The 19726-nt window shown below is 37.5% G+C and overlaps 1 protein-coding gene across 3 annotated transcripts in view; it reads right to left on the bottom strand.

The window, feature by feature from the left end:
• Positions 1-11120: 11120 nt before the first annotated feature.
• The window catches only part of LOC145680365 (endochitinase-like), a 49661-nt gene continuing 41055 nt past the window's right edge, over positions 11121-19726 (bottom strand). For all 3 annotated transcript variants that reach the window (XM_081750779.1, XM_081750780.1, XM_081750781.1), the window contains exons 8-10: positions 17495-17573; positions 14680-14879; positions 11121-11313 (exon numbers count right to left, since the gene is read on the bottom strand). In XM_081750779.1, the coding sequence (XP_081606905.1) occupies positions 11305-11313; positions 14680-14879; positions 17495-17573 (288 nt within the window). In that variant the 3' untranslated portion in view covers positions 11121-11304. The remainder of the gene's footprint in view (positions 11314-14679; positions 14880-17494; positions 17574-19726) is intronic.

Raw genomic sequence — 19726 nt, 5'->3', positions numbered from 1 at the left:
ACACTGTAGTTGTGGTTATTCTTAAGACTTTCCAGTTTCCTTACATTTTCTTGATTCCACCATTATCATGTATCTCATCGTCACCTTCTCTCTTACATTGATGTACAATCATGGGGCGTTAAACTAAAAGAAAAAAAAATCTTGCAAATATCCTAGTAAAAATGAGTTTTCTAAACTACACTAGTGGCCCCGCGTAGCGTATTCGCTAACGCTCTCGCCTTCGGTGCGAACGGTCCCGGGTTCGATCCCGGTGGGGGAACTCGGTCGAAAAAGTATCAAAAGATTTTAAGTCCAGCCATCCTGAATGAGGTTTCCTTGGCTTTTCCTCATTCACAGCAGGCAAATGCCGGAGTGGTACCTAACATATAGGTCCCAAGCCGTTTTCTCCCTTCCGAAATCCAAAAATGAAAATGAAATCTTTGAGTTTTACGTCCCACGGTTATGCCGGTTAGGCTAAAGGAGACGGTGATGATGAGTAATGTATGAAATGGTGGAATGAAGAAAGTGGGAGGAAACGGGAGAACCCCGAAAAAACCCACGCACACGGTGTTTGTCCACCACAAAGTTCACTTGGCGGGAGCTGGGATCGAACCCGGGACCCCAAGCACCAGAGGTGAACGCTCTACCACTGAGCCACCGCGGCCCCATTTTTCCCCAATCCATTCTTCCCTTCCTTTCCCCGGATAGTGTGATCACCGAGGGAAGTCATCCCTCATATGCGACGGGCTAACAAGGCCATTGATGCCGAAAGCCCAGAAATCTAAATCCTAAATCTTCACTACACAAGGGAATTTTCGCGCTGAAAACGGTTTATTAGCAATTATGTTAAGCAGCCCTGTAGTAAATCTGCACCAAGTAATAAATCGTCACATATAAAACGGAATGAATAAACACATAACATTCATTTTGCTACCTTGAAATGTAAAATGTTTCAAAACATTAATATTCAAAGATTTCTCAAAATTCAGATTCACCCATTCCATTGTCCTCAATCATTAACGAGTTTTACAATAGTAAGAATTGTATTCGTAAACTACATTACTTACTTAGTACTATATTAAAGCAAGTTACACTAAAAGAATATATAATTAATGGAATATTTAACTAAAGTAATAGTTAACTAGTGTACTTACCCAAGCATTTTTCCTTCCTCTCTTCTTTTCCGTTTGTAAACAACCTCGTTTCGCAAGCAAAAGACGGTAGTTCAATGTCAGCCATGGCGAAAGAAAGAGGTGTCTATAGGCGGCCTGGATCTCACACACAGATGGACGTATATAACATATAGCTGAAGTATTTAACATACGTATATGTATGTAAAATACAGAAGATTGTTAGAAGTCAGACATCCTGCAGCGACATGATGTAATATCTAAGCGGGTAAAAGGCAGTACCTGTGTAGCATATGGATAAAGTACGCTCCGTACAGATTTCCTTAGTAAACATAACGAATCCTTGTATTTGTACAATATACCGCTGTCCGGATAATGGATTTTTCTCAGTGTATATATCAAAATCGCGTTACATATTTTTACATATTTTGAAGTCTGTTACATATTTTCCGTCTACTGTACATATTTTTTGCTGACGCACCTACATAATTTCTAATTAACTAACTACGAGACTCCAAATAAAAGTACAGCAGAAGGGAAACAATATGCCTTTCTAATAATTTATACCTACGGAAATTTCATTTTGCATGTTTATTTAAGGCAAAAACAAATAGAGTTCAATATATAAAAATTCTGCACAACTTTGCAATGAAATATCATTTTATGTCGTCTTAACTGATGTTTTCCCCCCTGATTATCCTTGGTCTTACTTAAGGCAAATGCTGGGATGGTGTCTTGTTGAGCCCAGGGTAGATACCTTCACATTTCTTAGATAAATTCCTCAGAGCAGTAACTGAGGGTTTTATTATTATTATTATTATTATTATTATTATTATTATTATTATTATTATTATTATTATTATTATTATTATTATTATTATTATTATGTGATTTGTATTTTCTTGAAATACATTTTCATTTGTTCCTTGTGAAAATTTGAACTGTCTGTGGCAAGTTAGTGATAATAATTTTGCAGTTATGCATAATTTTTTCAGAGCAACCTAGAATAAGCAACTGGAACATAAATAAATGATATATATATATATATATATATATATATATATATATATATATATATATATATATATATATATATATATATATATTTCATTGAGTAAATGAAGCAGAAATAAAATACACTTGAAAATATGTTCACATATTTTTACGTATGTTAATGATATTTTTACATATTTACAGTAGCCTAACTAAGGGCGCATGGATCTCCCAACTAAAATATTAAAAGAGACTCTCCTTCCAAGGTCATGAAGACACCCAGAATTTATAGAAAATACAGTTTTGACTTATGATGCTCCATGTAGTCAGTCACTACTTGTTCATACTATGGAAAAAATGCGTATAATAATTTATTATTATTAAGCAATTATACATTGAACTAAGAAAATATCAACAGAAACAGATTTTTCCTAAATAAATTAGAATAAAATGTTCACAAGTAATATATCAAAACCCATCAAAATTTCTGGAACCTCCTCACAATTTTCCAAATCGACAAACCACTTGGAAGAGGTATTAGTTGATTACTTTGTCAATATCAACATTGTGACTTTCTTGCCTTTCAATGCTCAAGATTATAAAAAAAACTCAACCATCTACGAATAGATAGTGACTAGCCAGAACATTATGACCACCTACTTAAAATTTCATGTGCCTAGTTTTGGTTCGCAGTACAGCAGCAATTCTATTTGGGAAACAATGAGACCTTGATACATGGTTGGAAACACTGCACATACAAGCAGAACCCTACACGGGCCGGGCGCGCCCGTTTGACCCGGCCCGGCCCTGCCCGTTTCAGGAAATAGCAAATTGTTTCAAGTAATATCAAACTGGACCGGGCCGAACCGGGCCGGGCACATTCCGGGTCGGACAGAAATGCTATAGGGCCGAACCGGGCACATGTATTTCCTGGTCGGCCCGGCCCAAACACTCTGAAAGACGGATCGGAAACTAATGTTGTCAGCCTATGTTAATCGTGTTGGGGAAACTGACCCTTTATTCAAGACTGCAAAGTACTGTAATACTACTACTATTACTACTACTTCTTCTTCTACTACTACTACTTCTGCTAATACTACTACAAACCACTCCTAATACTACTACAACTGCTACGACTTGGTGTCAGAGTTGACAGCTCTGGTGATACCGAATTTACTTTCTAAGTACATACAAAACGGAGAAATGCTAGTTATTATGGCAGGGCTGCGTAGAATGTGTACCGATTCTTGATCTACGAGGGACAACGGTGGCTCAGTAGGTAAAGCACTCACATCTGGTGCTAGAGGTCATCGGATCAATCCCAGCTCGTGCTATGTGAGCTTTGTGATGGACAAACACCGTGTGCGTGGGAGTCCCGATTCCTCCCACTGTATTCATTCCACAAATTCATCCCATCATCATCCATACGACCTGAGCCGTAGCTACCTAAAGAACATACAATAAAGTCAAGTAATTGACCTACTAAGTAGAATTTGGTACTCTACTATTAGACCACGGAGGTCAAAACCGTGAACTGGCGTGCTCCTAAGATTAATGCAATTTGTACTAATGTTCAATTATCAAGGCAAATTCCAAATGTTGTTACATGTTCCTGTATTCTTTATAGTATGATACTACAAACATAACTGAATATAATGATCAAATAAATCACCAAGACGCCGGGTCGATTAGGTGTTCCTGAAATGGTTGCTCAGTGGTTGAGCATTCACCTCTGGTGCATGGGGTCCCTGTTTCGATCCCAGCTCTCGCCAAGTGAACTTTGTGGTGGACAAACATCGTGTGGTGGGTTTTCTCGGCGTTCTCCCGTTTCCTCCCACTTTATTCATTCCACCAGTTCATTTATTTCTCATAATAACCGTCTCCTCTATCCCAGCTGGCATAACTGTGGGACGTAAAACTCAATGATTTCATTTTCATTCGTATTACTAGTAATAGCAGTAGTGGTATTTGCTGTCGTATTAGTATTGTAAAGAGTAATAGCAATAGTGGTAGTAGTAATAGTAGTAGTAGTAATAGTAGTAGCAGTGGCAGCAATAGTGGAATTAGCACTAGCATTCGTAATTGTAATAGTAATAGTAGTATTAGCAGTAGTAGTTGTAGTATTAGTATTACATATAGTTTGTTAGCAGTTTTACATATCTTCTCTGTTACTCATAATGCACTAATGAGTGCAGAATAAGACTTTTAAGTCCATGAACTGTATTTTCTATAATAAACATGGGTGGACGGAGCAAGCACAGACACAAATAGACAGACTGAATAGACATATAGAAAACAAACCTTTCACACGATTTTCCTATTCGAGCAGGACAAAAAGACATTGCAATATTATGACGACACATTTCTCATTTTCCATTGCATATTGAAGGATTGACTTTGTGCCCGGCCAGTTTAGGGTCCGGCCCGTTTCTGCCCGGCTCGACGTTCGGGCCGGACCGGGCACATAATATAGATCCATCTGGGCGGGCTGGGTTGTCTTCGGGGCTGGGTTTACAGAGCTCTGGTCCAAACTAGTGAGCTCGACACTCACGCTCAATCGTGCTCCGGCTGAATAATTGAGCATGAACTAGAGTGAGTCCGAGCCTCAATGATATAAGTAAGCGCGAGTCCGAGTGAGCGTGAGCCCAGTCGAGAGAAGTGAATGCGACAGCGAATGAGTGTGAGCCCAGTTGTGAGAAGTGATCGCGAGCTTCAGTGAGCTTAAGTGCAGTTGAGAGAAGTGAGCGCGAGTCCGAGTGAACGCGAGGTCACTTAGGATTATTGAGGGCGTGCCCATTCGGGATAATTGAATGAGAGCCCGGGTGAGCGCGAGCCAATTTCTGGAAGTGATCATGAGCCCGACTGAGCTCGAGCTAAGTTGTCAGAAGTGATCCCGTGCGCCCAGTTGAGGGAATTTAGCGTGAGCCTGAGTGAGCGCGAGCCCAGTTTGGGGAAGTGATCACGAGCCCAGTTGAGGGAACTGATCGTGAGCTCGAGCCATGTTGATAGAAATGAGTGCGAGCCCGAGTGAGTGCGAGCTCAGTTGAGAGAAGTGAGCCCGAGTGAGCGCGAACCCAGTTAAGAATAGTGAGCCCAGTCGAGAGAGGTGAGCGCAATACCAAGTATTCGCAAGCGCGAGTGATTGCGAGAACCGTCGAGGGAAATGGTCGGAAGTGCGAGCCGAATTGAGGTAAGTGATTGCTAGCCCGAGTGAGTACGAGCCCAGTTGAAAATAATGAGCTCGAGCGCGAGCGAGCTTAGTGTAAAATGGGTTTTGTCCATGGGCTGTTTTCGCTCACGCGGTATTTGCATGCGTTGTTTTTGTCCTCGTGCGGTTTTTGTTCATGCGCTGTTTTGTCCTTATACATATTTAACTGGGAAGAGTGCCTGTCAAATATGCAACCTGAATCACAGTAAAGACAGTTGGGTTGTCAAACTTAAGATACTTCTATATGAAAATTATTATATAAATTTGTTCAATTATTATACATTGTAAGCATAAAAATATTACTTACTGTATATTATGCTCTTGTAAATAGTATACTTATATATGGTATATTAATTTGGGTGCTGCTTACCCTACTCATTTAAAACCTTTGATGGTTCAAGAAAATAATATTGTAAGAATATGTTTAAAAACAAGGACTGAAGTAGATCAGATTTGAGTTGCCAGATGTCCCGGTTTTCAATGATAGAATTAACTGTCACGAAAAAGGCTTTCGGGATGCCTGTTTGTTCCGGTTTTGGTTCTTCAGATTGAAAAACATTAACATGCAAGAAATAGTATTTCTCGGCTAAAAACGAAAGATTTTCGGAACATTTGTGTAGCCAATTAATTTTACTAAACAAACAACTAGGAGTTTAAAATTCAATCCATTCTTTCTTCCTATAAGTTGTCGAGCTTCCAGAGGGAAAAAATGGATTTTGAAAATATTCAAGAGGGATCATATGTTATGGCAATAATTTCTTGAATATTACTTTCAATGAAAAAAAAATATATATATATTTTCTGGTGACAGGCTTTAACTACTAGTTATTTTATACTTCAATTGCCAGCGAAGAACCGTTTCATTGCTGGAACTTTGGTAAACAATGGAAATACCTACTGCTCTAAGCCGCTGCTTGTTAACCGCATTTAAACTATTTCGTCCTGTCTGCTATCTTCTGAGGCTTGGGGGGCGGATATTTTTGCATACCAAAAATGATAGTTTTATGTTTGACTTAAATTACAGTGCAACGTGTATTATGTTGTTGTTTTCATATTGTATAATTATAAATTAAAGTTATTTTAAATAAAATTTGCAATTTGTAAATAAGGTAATATCTACATATAAAATATTCGATTCTGGGTGTGAAAATATTGACATTTGAACCAGGGTCGGATTAAGGAGGGCTTAAGAGACTATAGCTCCAGACCTATAGGTGAACAGGAGCTTCCACTCTGATCAAAATTTCAACTGGCTATCCTGAAAGAATCATGAAGATACAATCATCATCATAAAATAAAATATGACCAAAAATATTCCCTTAACTTCCCTACTGTACACTCATGTCCAAAATTATGTCGCATGTCTATAAATGTGTTGTAGGAATATAATTTGATAACGAATTCGCCCGGTATTTCTTACAATTTTAGTATGTGTATAATCGGAAAAGACACGTATGTGACAAATTTCATGTCAAAAGAGCAGTAAATAAGAACAATAAAACGAAAATAAAGCTTTCTTGTCCATTTAGCAACATTTTGTTTTACTCATTCTAATTTTTGTATTTAAAATCCTTTTCCTATGAAATTTACAACAAATATACATTTCCCGATTATACAATAGTATCACTATTAAAAGTACCCTACAAAATCATTATCAAATTATATTGTTACAAGAAAACAGCTATAGATATGCGACAATTATTTTGGACATGAGTGTACTTTCACAGAAATGTATTAGGTGAAGCCGGCAGGGCCTACCTATTTTTTCTAGCTCCGGACCTCCAATAGGTACGGATGCGCACGGGACAAGATTTGTGGCTGTCTCGTCTCGAATATATGCTGTAAAAGTGATGTCTCGACTCGAAAAATGTATATTTTTCTGTTGGAAGAACCGTGTCTCGACTCGAATTTTGTCAGGAAAACCTGTCTCGACTCGTCTCGTGCGGAGATAGGTTAATCTAGCCCTGATTTTAGCCTATTACAGTGGTTCGAATTCGACGTTAAATGGTCCGTATGAATTGTACGCAGCCTCGGTATTGAGAAAGACACTAAACTCCTACCTAACAAACTTAATTGAAGATACCTTAGTGAACCTATATTTAACTGATTACACCACAATCTATCAGAGTTCGAAAAACCCTTTCGGATAAAATTTAGGACCCCAAGCACCGGAGGTGAACGCTCTACCACTGGCCCATCGCGCCCCAACAATTTCCACAGAATTCACAAGTAGCATCTTCCTAGGTTGATGTGATATGCAGCCTTTGAAGAAGGGAGAGAATGCAAATAAGAATGTTTATGAAGGTCTGAGACCATTTTGTGAAGTTTTGTTTTATTCGGGCTCTAGAAAGGCATTTCAGAACAAACGAATGAAAGAGATGGTTTTAGAGCGATAAATAATGCAAACTGGTTCCTGTGTTCTCCGTATTAATGGAAAGAGTACATTACATCGCACACCTTTTTAAACAAGGATAGGTCTAGGAGGGGGATGAGTTGGGGTGAATACCGGAAGAAACTAGTTGATGAGAAGTGTATTTCGGAAGCACACGGCGCAAGAGTTTGTTCCTAAGTTGAACTTTTTACAACATTTTCTATGCTTCGGACTGTACCTCAAGAATTTATGTGGCCCACTGTACATCACCGTTGTAATCCATGAAAACCATTAGTATTACCTTTCTGAACAGAAAAGGAAGTGGTTTATTTAGGCTTGGTCCTTTGGGTACTCGCCACTGGTAAACCGTTGATGTGTTTAGAGCATCATTGCCGAAACACTTTTCTAACATTTCCAAGGTCTTTGCACAATTGAATCCGTTTTTAAAGCAAAATTTAATACACACTCGTTGTTGCAAAATTAACTCCATTGCAAAAATCGAAACATGCCCCCAAACAAATGTACTCATCACTGTGTCACTTACACAAATGGCAAAATAGGTTGTTTAAAATTGGGAAGGAATATCGCTGAATTCCTAAATTTATTGTTATATCCTCCATTGTCTAGGTTATCCACTAAATTTCGAGAAAAGAGGGAGATCAGCTTAGTTCAAGAGCCTTAACCACATTTTTACTCGTTTTTCTCCTTTTACTGCCTGCACACCTTTGATGAAGCTGAACAATTAAGCTGACCTTCAGATGGCGCTAGCTGGCGTACACGTCGTTTTACAGATGAATGACTTTGGTGAATGAAGTGGGTACAATATTTTTAAAAAATCCATCAAGTTTTAGTCGTTCGAGGTGGGGTATTTCCCTTGTATGTGTAAAGCTAGATCTCTCAACATGCACATACAACTTTGAACCAGGAAAAGTGATCGGTCCAAATTTGTTTTATTTTAGGATGTTAGTATTAGCTTTATAAGTGTTTTGGTAGAATCACCCATGCAGTACTTCTTTGCTGAATATATTCATTAAAATAAAAATGAAAAGGTTAAGAAAACTATGCGATTAAGATTAAGATCCCGATTAAGATTCTAATGTGGATTATGATCCCGAGTTCGATTCCCGGTGGGGACACTCGCTCGAAAAAGTTTAAAGTTTTTTCTTGTCATCCATTCTAAGTGAGATTTTGATGGATTTTTCTGATTCACACCAGGAAAATGGCGGGATGGTACAAGGTCGCTTCCTTCCTTTTCCTCAGATAGTGTGATCCCCGAGGGATGTCATCCCTCATACATGACAGGATAACATGGCCATAGATACCGAAAGCTCAGAAATCTAATTTCTAACACTAATTAACATCTAGTGCATTAGAATTAAACATCAAGAGAAGATGAAAGTTTCAAAACACTCATGAACAAACTTGTTGAGTTATCAAAGGTCTCCTCATTGCGCTCGGTAACTCCCTATGTTTTAACCTTACGTAGGTTTTAACATTTCGGAACGCGTTTAGAAAGACTTGTTTACCCCCCCCCCCCCGAGGGCTGTGAATACATTTCTAAGGGCATACAAATCAATTACAATTATTCCAAGGATGGCTCTGTTCTGGATTCATGTTCGATTCTTGGTTTTACTTTTATGTTTTATTATACTTGTCTTACGTTTTAGTGTGTAACATTTGAGACTTGTCCTAAAAGAATACTTCTGCACTAATGGCATTACGTCGAACCCTTAGTTCACATGGATGTAATTGCAACTTACATATGTCAAGTGTATTACATGCTATTTACTGTAAGTGTAAAACTTATCTCTTTAATTTAACTTTCTTTATGCAAAGCCATTGACAAAATATTCCTAGGTCGTTTTCCGATTGGTATCCCAGTCAAGACTTTGAAAGCGTTTCTACTTTCTTCCATCCCAGCTACATGACCTACCTACCTAAGCCTCCTAGACTTGATGACCCTAACAATATTTGGTAAACAATGTAAATTATGTAGTTCCTTGTTATGAAGTTTCCGCCATTCTCCATTCTCGTTCCTCTTGGGTCCGAATATTCGTCTGAGGATCTTGTTCCCAAATACTTTCAGTCTATGTATCAAATACTACTACTACTACTAATAATAATAATAATAATGGTAATAGGTTCGCTTGTATCACAAGTGTATTTGGTATTATTTTTATATTAAAAATGACATTTTTTTTTTAATTTCTTGCATGAAATTTGATTCTTTTCAATAACTCACATGCGTCACAAACCTGTCAGGAAGGATGAAGAATGAATTGTCATTAAAGTGATAAAAATATTTTACGATTGTCGGCGACTCTGTTTATTAGTTTACTCCCCAAAGACTATTCTTAAACAAAACATTAAAGTACAACAAGTGTAAACTAGAACAAAACTGCACTAAGGCGAAAACGACGAGCTAAACCATGTCCCCGCATGCTAACACTCAATCTTCAGGTAATTAACCATTCAACCGGGATCATAGCACAGGCCCGTATCCAGGGGGTCTAGTGGGGACGCCCCCTAAATGTTTGCTGGCCCTCCCTAAAATTTTCACGATGGGCTTGCAAATGAATTATAATATTGTGATGAACTATAATGTGGTTGGATCGGCCTCCCCTATCTTCAGTCCCCCCTCCCCTACATTTTTGGGCTGGCTACCGGCCTGTCATGGCATATTTGCACCATCTTTCAAGAAGTCAAACATTCAAGCGTCAAGTAGCAGTGTGTCTCGGGGAAGAGCATGGGACTGGATGTAGCGTTTACTACGTAAGTCACTTTCCCTCTCTATCTTTTCACTTGAGCTGTGGATAGGGTAGCAAAGTTGGTATCCCGTGAGGAGATTATCTTACAATCACTGTAGGTTCTACTTCCTGTTGAATTCTTCTAAGAGGAAAGCAAAGCTGTCAATAAACTTTTATGTTTAAATTGAATTTTATAACTCGGTAGCAGACCTTCTTTTGACTTTAAAATAACATAACCCGTTTTCAGAGTTAAAAGATTGAAATCTTTTTTTAAAAAAGCAAAACTTTTAAAGATTAAAACACATGATAAATAGAGACGAGAAAAAACTTATTTTTAGTTATTCCATACGACAAGAGAAGTAAGTCCTGGAAACTAAAGAATTTTTCTTGAAATACTCTCCTCCACTAGAACCCCAGATTTTCCACTTCTTTTTGAAGGTGTATGAAATCAACACTATGTACCCAGGCCCGTATCTAGGGGGGCCGGGCCCCCCTTAATTTTTGCTGTCCCACTAAAATTTTCACGGTAGGCTTGCAAATGAACTATAATATGGGGATAAACTATAATATGGTTGGATCGGGCCCCCCGTACATTTTTGGGCTGGCTACCGGCCCGTATGTACCGCAAATTGAAACTTACTACTCTAGATTTAAAAATATGCATTGGGATCCAATAAAATACTTGCACAATGTCATAATTAATGAGTTTCTTTTTTTATTATTATTTACATGCGATAAATGTTTCCTTATAAGTGATTCATTACGTAATCAACAAACACAATAGCTTAATGTATGAGAATGAATGGTAGTGAAGATCTTTTGTTTCTTATGGTATGCAACGTTTCCACATGGTGAATTTCCTCAGCCCCAAAAGAACTAGTTACTCTGGAAAAGAGATCAGAAAGAGAGAAAAGAACATTATTCATTGAAAAATAAAATTAAACAGTATTTTTGAAGAGTATCCTTAACAAACAAACAAACAAAAAAGGAATACTTAATGCAGATTCTGGGGGCTTGTGTACAAGACATTCAATATAGTGGTCGATTTGGCAGAACCTGGTTCGAATCCGCTCTTAGCTCATATAGTTCGGAACTCACGTTAAGGTGTAAGTTCACGCCTCATGTAGCCTCCCTGCCGAAAATTAACTCCAATTCAACGAAGTGGTAGAATTGAAAATATATTACTACCGGTGTGTTTGTATATTATATACCTGTTTTAGGTGTATTTCAATATCGTAGAGAGCTTATTTTTGCATTTTTAGCTCCCGGCGTTAAGTATGCAGGAGTTAATACTCGTAGTTTCACTCCAGGTGTTTGTGTTATTTTATTTCACGGTAACTACTGGCCGGATCTAAACGAACTTTACTGAGCAAGTAGCCCATCGTCTAAGGAATAAAGGTCGCTATATATGGTGGGCAAACTCGGCTCAGGACAGGCTCGTCTCGGCAATACAGGCTGTGATTCACAGCTTTGCACGCCGGGAGCTTCTGATTTCGATTCACCGACTATGCTCCTCTTGATACAAGTGATTGATATATATATATTACTGTATTCATTTACTATTAGTGTGCCACACAGGATCACACCGATCCAATTTGATCACTGATTTAATGAAAGGCAAATTAAAATCTGAACAGGGCCAGTTCTACCCTGTGTGCAACACGTGCATCTGCACGGGGCGGCAAAGTGTGCCATAATTATTTTGTTTAAAATATTTCTTGTTGGAAATGGACTTCACGATCATGGTAGTTAAATTTACTAGGTTGACCTTCTATTTGAATACTACATTCATAAGTCATGTTTAGGTCACATTAGTTTAAGGTCACATGGACAGTGCTAAAGTAAATGGTTAAACAAGTCCCAGCATGAATAGTTTGATTGTTGTCAAATACAAGAAATTCATTCTCGAATGGTAGCGAACACCTGTTCCATTTAATTAGTTATCACCGTTTTGATATGAAAAGTAGTCTTGTCTTTATCACAAACAAGTTTCTTATCATCGAAGGTGGAAAAAAGTTGAAAAAAAAAACAGATGTAGAAGTAGAATCGAGAAACAAAGGTAAAAGATCTAGTCGCACTGGAATTGCAAATTGATATATTAAGAGTGAAGCTCGATATTGAATTCTATAGAACGGATTAACGTCTTTCCTCTGCAGGTGTATTTGCTTTATCTTTCACTAAGATAATAATTATTTAAAGAAAAAAACAGACACAACGAAATTGTATTTGTAGTGTTTAGGCCTTTTTGAGTGCAAGTGCTCTTTCCTTCCCCTTCGTTGTTAATGATGGGGTAGCATACTTAAAATTGAGGCTTTTAAGATTTGTTCCTTCTGGAGAAAAGGGGCGGCAAATGATGCTATTACACGGGGGGGGGGGGAGTTGCCTAGGGCTGGTCCTGAATATGAAGTCTACGGAAGGACGACTTTATGCAGGCAGAGCTAAAGGAAACACAAACACCATGACAATAGGATTGATAGTACGAATTCATCAGAGAACGAACATAAATGTAGTTACTATACCCATTCATAACAAATGAATGAGTATTATCATAAGATATCAATTTTGCTCCATAATTATCAATTTTGAAATCCTGTAGTGGATTTCGACCATTTCTAGTTTTCTTAAAGTGGTGAGAGCATAGTAGCAGTCTACTTTAAGCAATATATATTCTTATGAATATTATATGGAGTTATGAATATGATATTACCAACTAAGTATTAGATAAATAATTAATATCAATGCTTTATAATTTGTAGGTTTCAGGTTCGAATAGCTGGTCTAGACTCCATGACTAAGATTTTTCTAGAGATTTTGCTTGGAATTACGAGGTAAATGTACGGACTGTATCTTGCCGATTTCCTTCCGAATTCTGATTGTATTATATCTAGGTGCTTACAGCTCGTGCACGTACTAGCTGTAAAAATCTACATGAAAATAGAAAGCACTCGTTGTTGCCCAGACTTGGATAAATGAGAGGCAGAAGGGTGTTTTAATAACGATCCCACTACCTGTGTTTATCCTCAACTGTTATGTAAATCCGCAACACCTTAATGTAATGCTGGTTGCGTACAGGCCAGGAGCATTTAAAAATAAAAAAAAATATGGATGTATTTTCATCCAAATCTAAAATTTCCCAAAGCCAAAAATAGAAAAAAGAATCCTGATAAAGATCTGCCCGTCTACGAAATGTGGTGGCTCTAGGCCACTCCTTTCTACGCAAAATGCAGTCCACTATTACATACACAAATATACTCTTATGTTGTTCCATTATTATTAGATGTCTTATCGTATTTACTGTGACATACAAACGCATATACTCGTGTTAAGACCTTCCATATACTTATGAATAGCATAATTATCTCAACCTAAAAATCATTATGGATGAGTATCCACAAGAGTTTGTTATTGACCTTTCGTCTACATCTTGACAATATTATCCTGTATATCACGAAATCAGGAAAATCTCACAAAAATTAAACTATTCACCTATATTCACATGTAAATGACAACTAACAAGAAATTCGACAGAAACTTTACTTTTATTTATTTCTTTTGGGCTGACGGTGGCTTAACAGTAGAACGCTTATCTGTAATGCGTTACGTCCCTGGTTCGATTCCCGGACAAGTAAATTCGTGGAGGAGAACATCATGTCCATGGATTTCTCGGGGTACTTGTTTCCTCCTACACCCTCATTCCACCAATTATTCAATCATCATCAATTGCTTGCCTTAATCTTCGTCTCCCTTAGCAGAAAAGGCATAATCGTGCCATGTTAAACTGAGAGATTTTTTTTTTGTCTTTGTTAGTACCATGGCTTGAGGGAAATACAGAAATATTTTTAAAAGAATGTTAAAAGTACACTCACAAAAAATGCAACAACGTATACTAAATGTAATTGGAAAGAAATCGACAAGGTACAGTCTAAACATTTACCTTGTGTGGCAAGCGAAATTTCTGCAAAAATGTCAGCCACCGAGACCAGACCAACTATTCGAGCGTGGGACTTCCAGTTCATGAAGCATATATATATATATATATATATATATATATATATATATATATATATATATATATATATATATATATATATTAGACTAACATAATAGTCTTGAAGACTAAACTCCTTTTTTAATGATATACCTTCCATACAGCTTTGTAAGAAAAAATAGTAAGTTATGATGTACCAAACCATTAGCATTTTGTAGAAATATTGATAAAATTCAGGATTATAGAACTACAACAAAACTCACTACACTTGAGTCTGGAATAGTATAGTTGGCTAATTCCTCATGAATGACGGACAACATTGGGTTTTCTCCACTCCAACAGTTGTCCAAATAGTCATCGTAATTAACAGCCCATACCATAGCGCCACCATAACCATTGTCCTTGATGAATTGCATTTTGTATCTGATACTCTCCGGATCATCATAACCAATCCAGTCTACACCTGTTCAAGTAACAACATAAAGGATCTAATTAGCAACTAAATTATAAAGACATTAGTATACGAGATCTGTGAGTAAAGTAATGAGATCAGAAACTCGCTTTTATTTATAATGTCTACGGTTGCATTCTATCGCTTTCCAGATAGTTTCTGTCGGAAGTCATGCACCAATAAAGGAGTTGTTTCGAGTCTTCATAACAATGCTGAAACTGAGAAAGTGGGATTGCCTTCAGCTGGTTGTTTATAGCCGCTTTGATATTTTCCGTCATTTCGTAGTAAAGGGCTTACAGACAGGGGCGTCCGTAGAGTATTTTGTAAGGGGGGCCCATTCCATGGTTGCTATATCGCGTCTGATATTTAATATACGTGGTTTCCTATATTACGAATACATTATTGTGAGCCAAGGGGGGACTGGGCCCCACCTTGCCCTCTCCTTCGGGCGCTCATGCATTGAGATGTTCTTTACAATTGCAAAATGAAAGAAAGCACACAGACCCAGGTCAGGCGAATACGAAGGATGATGAACGACAGGAGTGTTTCTCCGTGTGAAAAGGTCCATAACCGAAACCGAAAAAATGAAATGAAATCTTTAAGTTTAACGTCCCACGGTTATGCCGGTTAGGCTAAAGGAGACGGTGATAATGAGAAATGAGTGAAAATGGTGGAATGAAGAAAGTGGGAGGAAACGGGAGAACCCCGAGCACGGTGTTTGTCCACCACAAAGTCCACACGGCGCGAGCTGGGATCGAACCAGGGACCCCAAGCACCGGAGGTGAACGCTCTACCACTGAGCCACCGTGCCTCCCAACCGAAACCGATATGTGAGAAGAAAGATTGTCGTGATGCAACATCCAAGTGTTTGAGATGTCGCACGTGAGCTACCGGTTTTACAGCCGTTCAAGAACAGCACAGTAAAAGTATCTAGACTGTCCTTGAAACACGATTTTTTAAATGGATAATGCCTGTACTGTCAAATAAGCAAATAAGCATTGTTTTGATTTTTGAGTTGGTCAATTGGGCTTTTTTCTGGTTGTGGTGATCTGACCTGAGAGTGTGTCGTTTGATTTCGGAAGATCTAAGTCTCGTCATCTGTGATGACATCCTTAAAAAATTTTTGATCATTTTCAATCGCTCCAAAAGATAACGACACAATTTTCCCTATTGCACTTTTGTCAGGAGTGAGATTTTTTCAGTACTAGATTCCCAGTTTTGTCATTCCAGTTCATTGGTCAAAATCTGACGAACGGTCGTGTGCTACAACCGTTCGGTTCGACTTCTTTAATCTGATAGTTAATCAATAGTCAACCTGTAGGGTCTACAAGATTTTCAATTCGTTTTACATTTGCATTATTTCTGGACTTTGCTGACTTCTCAGATTGGGGATCACCTCCTACTAATTCCTGGCCTTTGAAAAATGTCTTGAACCACAAAAGCTTGCGATCGAGACAAAGCAGCAAATCTGAAGGCCTGTTTAACATTTTTTTTTTTTTTTTGACATCTCGCTTGCGTTGTACCCAAGTTTGTAACAGAACTTGGCAATGGTGCTAGTAACTTCGTTCGCTCATTTTCGTGACACGGCATAAAAGCTCACTTTTTATTAACACGACGGACTTGTCACTCACACTGGCTCTGTACTTGATATCGATGATGCGTACACGTTGTGAGAGTGGGAATTAGGATGGCGTTCAGTGTTGCAAATTCGCGAGTTCTGACTCCAGTCTCATTACTCTAATTACAGACATCGTATGCTTAAAGAATAATCTATCAAGATGTCTGACAGATAAAATCTTAAGTGCAATCGAAGTTTTAAGTGTATAAGAATATGTTTTGTAGTAGATGAAATTAGAATAAGCAATTGTTAGTACTCTGAGCAAGTCCTATTCACTCTAAGGATAGAACACGAAACTTACAGTATTTTACTCTCCTCCCTGGACAAAAGTAAGCACATTCCCTAAATATATGAAGTAATCAGTAGCGGAAGATGGTACTCAAAAATTTGAACAAAATATTAATAGAAACGAAACATATAGTGTGTTTTACATCGCGATAATACACGTTCAACAATAAATGCAATGCTAAACCGAGAACTTGTCTGGGTAAGCACTTGTGATTCAGATTTCAATGGTGATGTATACAAATATTTCATAGAACTTGAGCAAATAGTGTGACAGTATATTACCAGATGATCAAAAAGTGGTCAGTTAAGAAAAGGTAAAATAAAATTTACAAATCTCTTTGTTAGAGTAAAAACCTCTTAAAAGCAAATTTAAAGATTTGTGCACTCACCCAAGGTAAACTACTCTTCTTATCTTTTAAGGTTTATTTGTTTATTATCTTGTTATACTTTTAGGAAATTTATTTCTTTTCTTAATTAGTAACTAGTAGGGTACCTTGAATACGGAAAACATTCGTTCTTCACTGAATCTTAGCAAATCTTTGATAAAAGTGCAAAAAATTGACTAAGCACAAATTCTAATGTTGATGGTGAATAATTCTCAAAAACCAAGCGCATACACAGGAAAATATTTTACGTGCAAACTAAACAAATCAAAGTCCACCTTTATGCCAAGCTTGGTTAAAATTGACTGTGAGAAAAGTAAATAAAGAACAAATATTACCTTTGTATATGTAAGGTGCTTTTCCAATATCATCCCATTCTTGAGTCCAACCTTCTTCTACTTGAAGGGTTGTACAGATCTGGAAGACATAATATGATCAATCACATTCTTTTATGACTAATGAAGAGACTATATGCAATTATAATACCGATGTCGTCATTATGTTCTGTTTCAAGTTTATCTAGCATAAAATTATATGAGTTAAATATCGTCCAGATTTGTGGAATTCTTCTAACAGTATGGTGATTCACAAGCTCGTTAAGAAGCTTTACGCTTCCTTTGAGATAATGAGATCAGCTGTTGTATGCTGTGTAAGTTATCCATGGCTTAAGTTGTAAATACTTTGTTTCAGAGCTAAGGTTGTTTGGAAACTGTAGCGCTCTGTTTAAAATTTAACAAATTTCTCAAACTAAATGTTCTGATAGACTAACTGATCGAAACACATGTCGATCTCAAGCAATCCCTTTACAGAAGTCCCGCCTAACTGAGATTGACTATTATCGCAACAATTCTAATCAATTATCTGTCTTTTAATTGTCGTTCTTGGTATCAGATGTCAGCTTGATGTAACAACATAAAGGTGATATAGGTCTCTTCGTTTATAAGTAATATACAATTATCAGTATTTTCGTCGTTTTTCAAGTACTGCTGTATTGGAAATCGAAGTTATTTCTTTCCTCACAATTATCACAGTGTAACAACATAAACAACGGGAACTGATGTTTACAATATAATGAAAGCGTGTCAAGTATGTGTTTAATCCTAAACACATTCAGTATCCGGTAAGTTTATTGATTTTCAGAACATTAATCAATTCTATTGTTGTTATTCGAGATTTCGAGTGTCACATTTAAAAGTGGATCTTTAAATGTGACACTCGAAATCGAAACATCTAACGAGACGCTCTATATCAAATCTGGTCTGTAAAGTCTGAACATTTGACTGCTACATCCGATTGGCTTATCAGATCTTAGACAGTTACAGTTATAGGTAGTTGCTACGACAGATTGGCTTATTAGATCTTAGGCAGTTTACACATATAGACAGCTGCTACGTTGGACTTACCAGATCGTCGAAAACTGTAGACATAGAAAGAAAATTCAATTACTTCCGACTATAGAAGTACTTTAAGTCAGTGTTTCTGACAGTGACAGTGGTTCAGTAAAATTATTTGAGTTGCGTATCACTCCTTAACACGTCAAATGTAACTAGTTCACTTATATTGATTTTGTAAGACCGAACAGAAACAGTATTAAGAAGATGAAGAATGATGTCAAATGTGAACCCGTGTAGCCTCGTAAACGTTGATACGTTATTTTAACTCGTTTTGCTTTTAGAATTAAAAAAATCATTATAATAAAACAGAAAATGTACTCGAGAAAGTTGTGACCCCTATATTGGATGACAAAAATCATCTATAGTGCGTAGGAAACTTCAGTGATTATTGTCTCAATTGTATTGGGGACATAAATAAATTAAAATATTTCGTCTGTTTATGGTACGGAGATCTAAAATAAAAGACACAGACCGTAATACTAAACGTTCTCGCTCCGATTTCTTACATGATACGAAATTATGCCATATTACAGTTACCATGAACTATTTACTTATGAATTATGAACAGAATTTGTTTATGAGAATATCGTCTGAAGTTGACGAATTTCCAAGAGTAAACTGCCCCAGCTTGATTTTTCCCAGAGGGATCATTTATACCATATTACAGAAGGTTGATCCGCCTATATGTATCCGATTTTAAACCTTCATTCCTGCTCACAGAATCGAACGATCTGAACGATTAAAACAGCTGGAGAAAGCCAAAGGCGACTAGTACCGGTATGGCTCCTAAGCTGAACCGGTTTTGAGAATGCTACGACGTAGCACTTTTCTATGTGAAGCTTTCCGTGACACATATTCAAAAACAATGCAAGGAAAATGGATGTGCATTGGGTCAACGACTATCAAGAACATAATTAATCGACATAAACACCAAGACGTTTCAGTACTTCGTTCACCCAGTAAGGGGGGTAGAAAGCGACCACATGTACTGAGGTGAATCCACATGTAGTTCAGAAGTTGCTTCGAATGACTCTGCAGGAAAACTTTCCTACACAACTGTAAAGGCAACGATTGCACGTGGCACAGTCAACTGTAAACTGCAGCCTACGTGGCAAATTAAAGCTCCGGATGTGTTTAAAAGTCGTGAATATATCATTACTGCAACCCACTGGAGGC

Source organism: Thermobia domestica, chromosome 3 (assembly GCF_964235325.1).
Source record: "Thermobia domestica chromosome 3, izTheDome1.hap1.1, whole genome shotgun sequence".
NCBI lineage: Eukaryota > Metazoa > Arthropoda > Insecta > Zygentoma > Lepismatidae > Thermobia > Thermobia domestica.
Note: the sequence above shows the minus strand (reverse complement) of the source record. Positions and strands in the feature narration are given on the sequence as shown.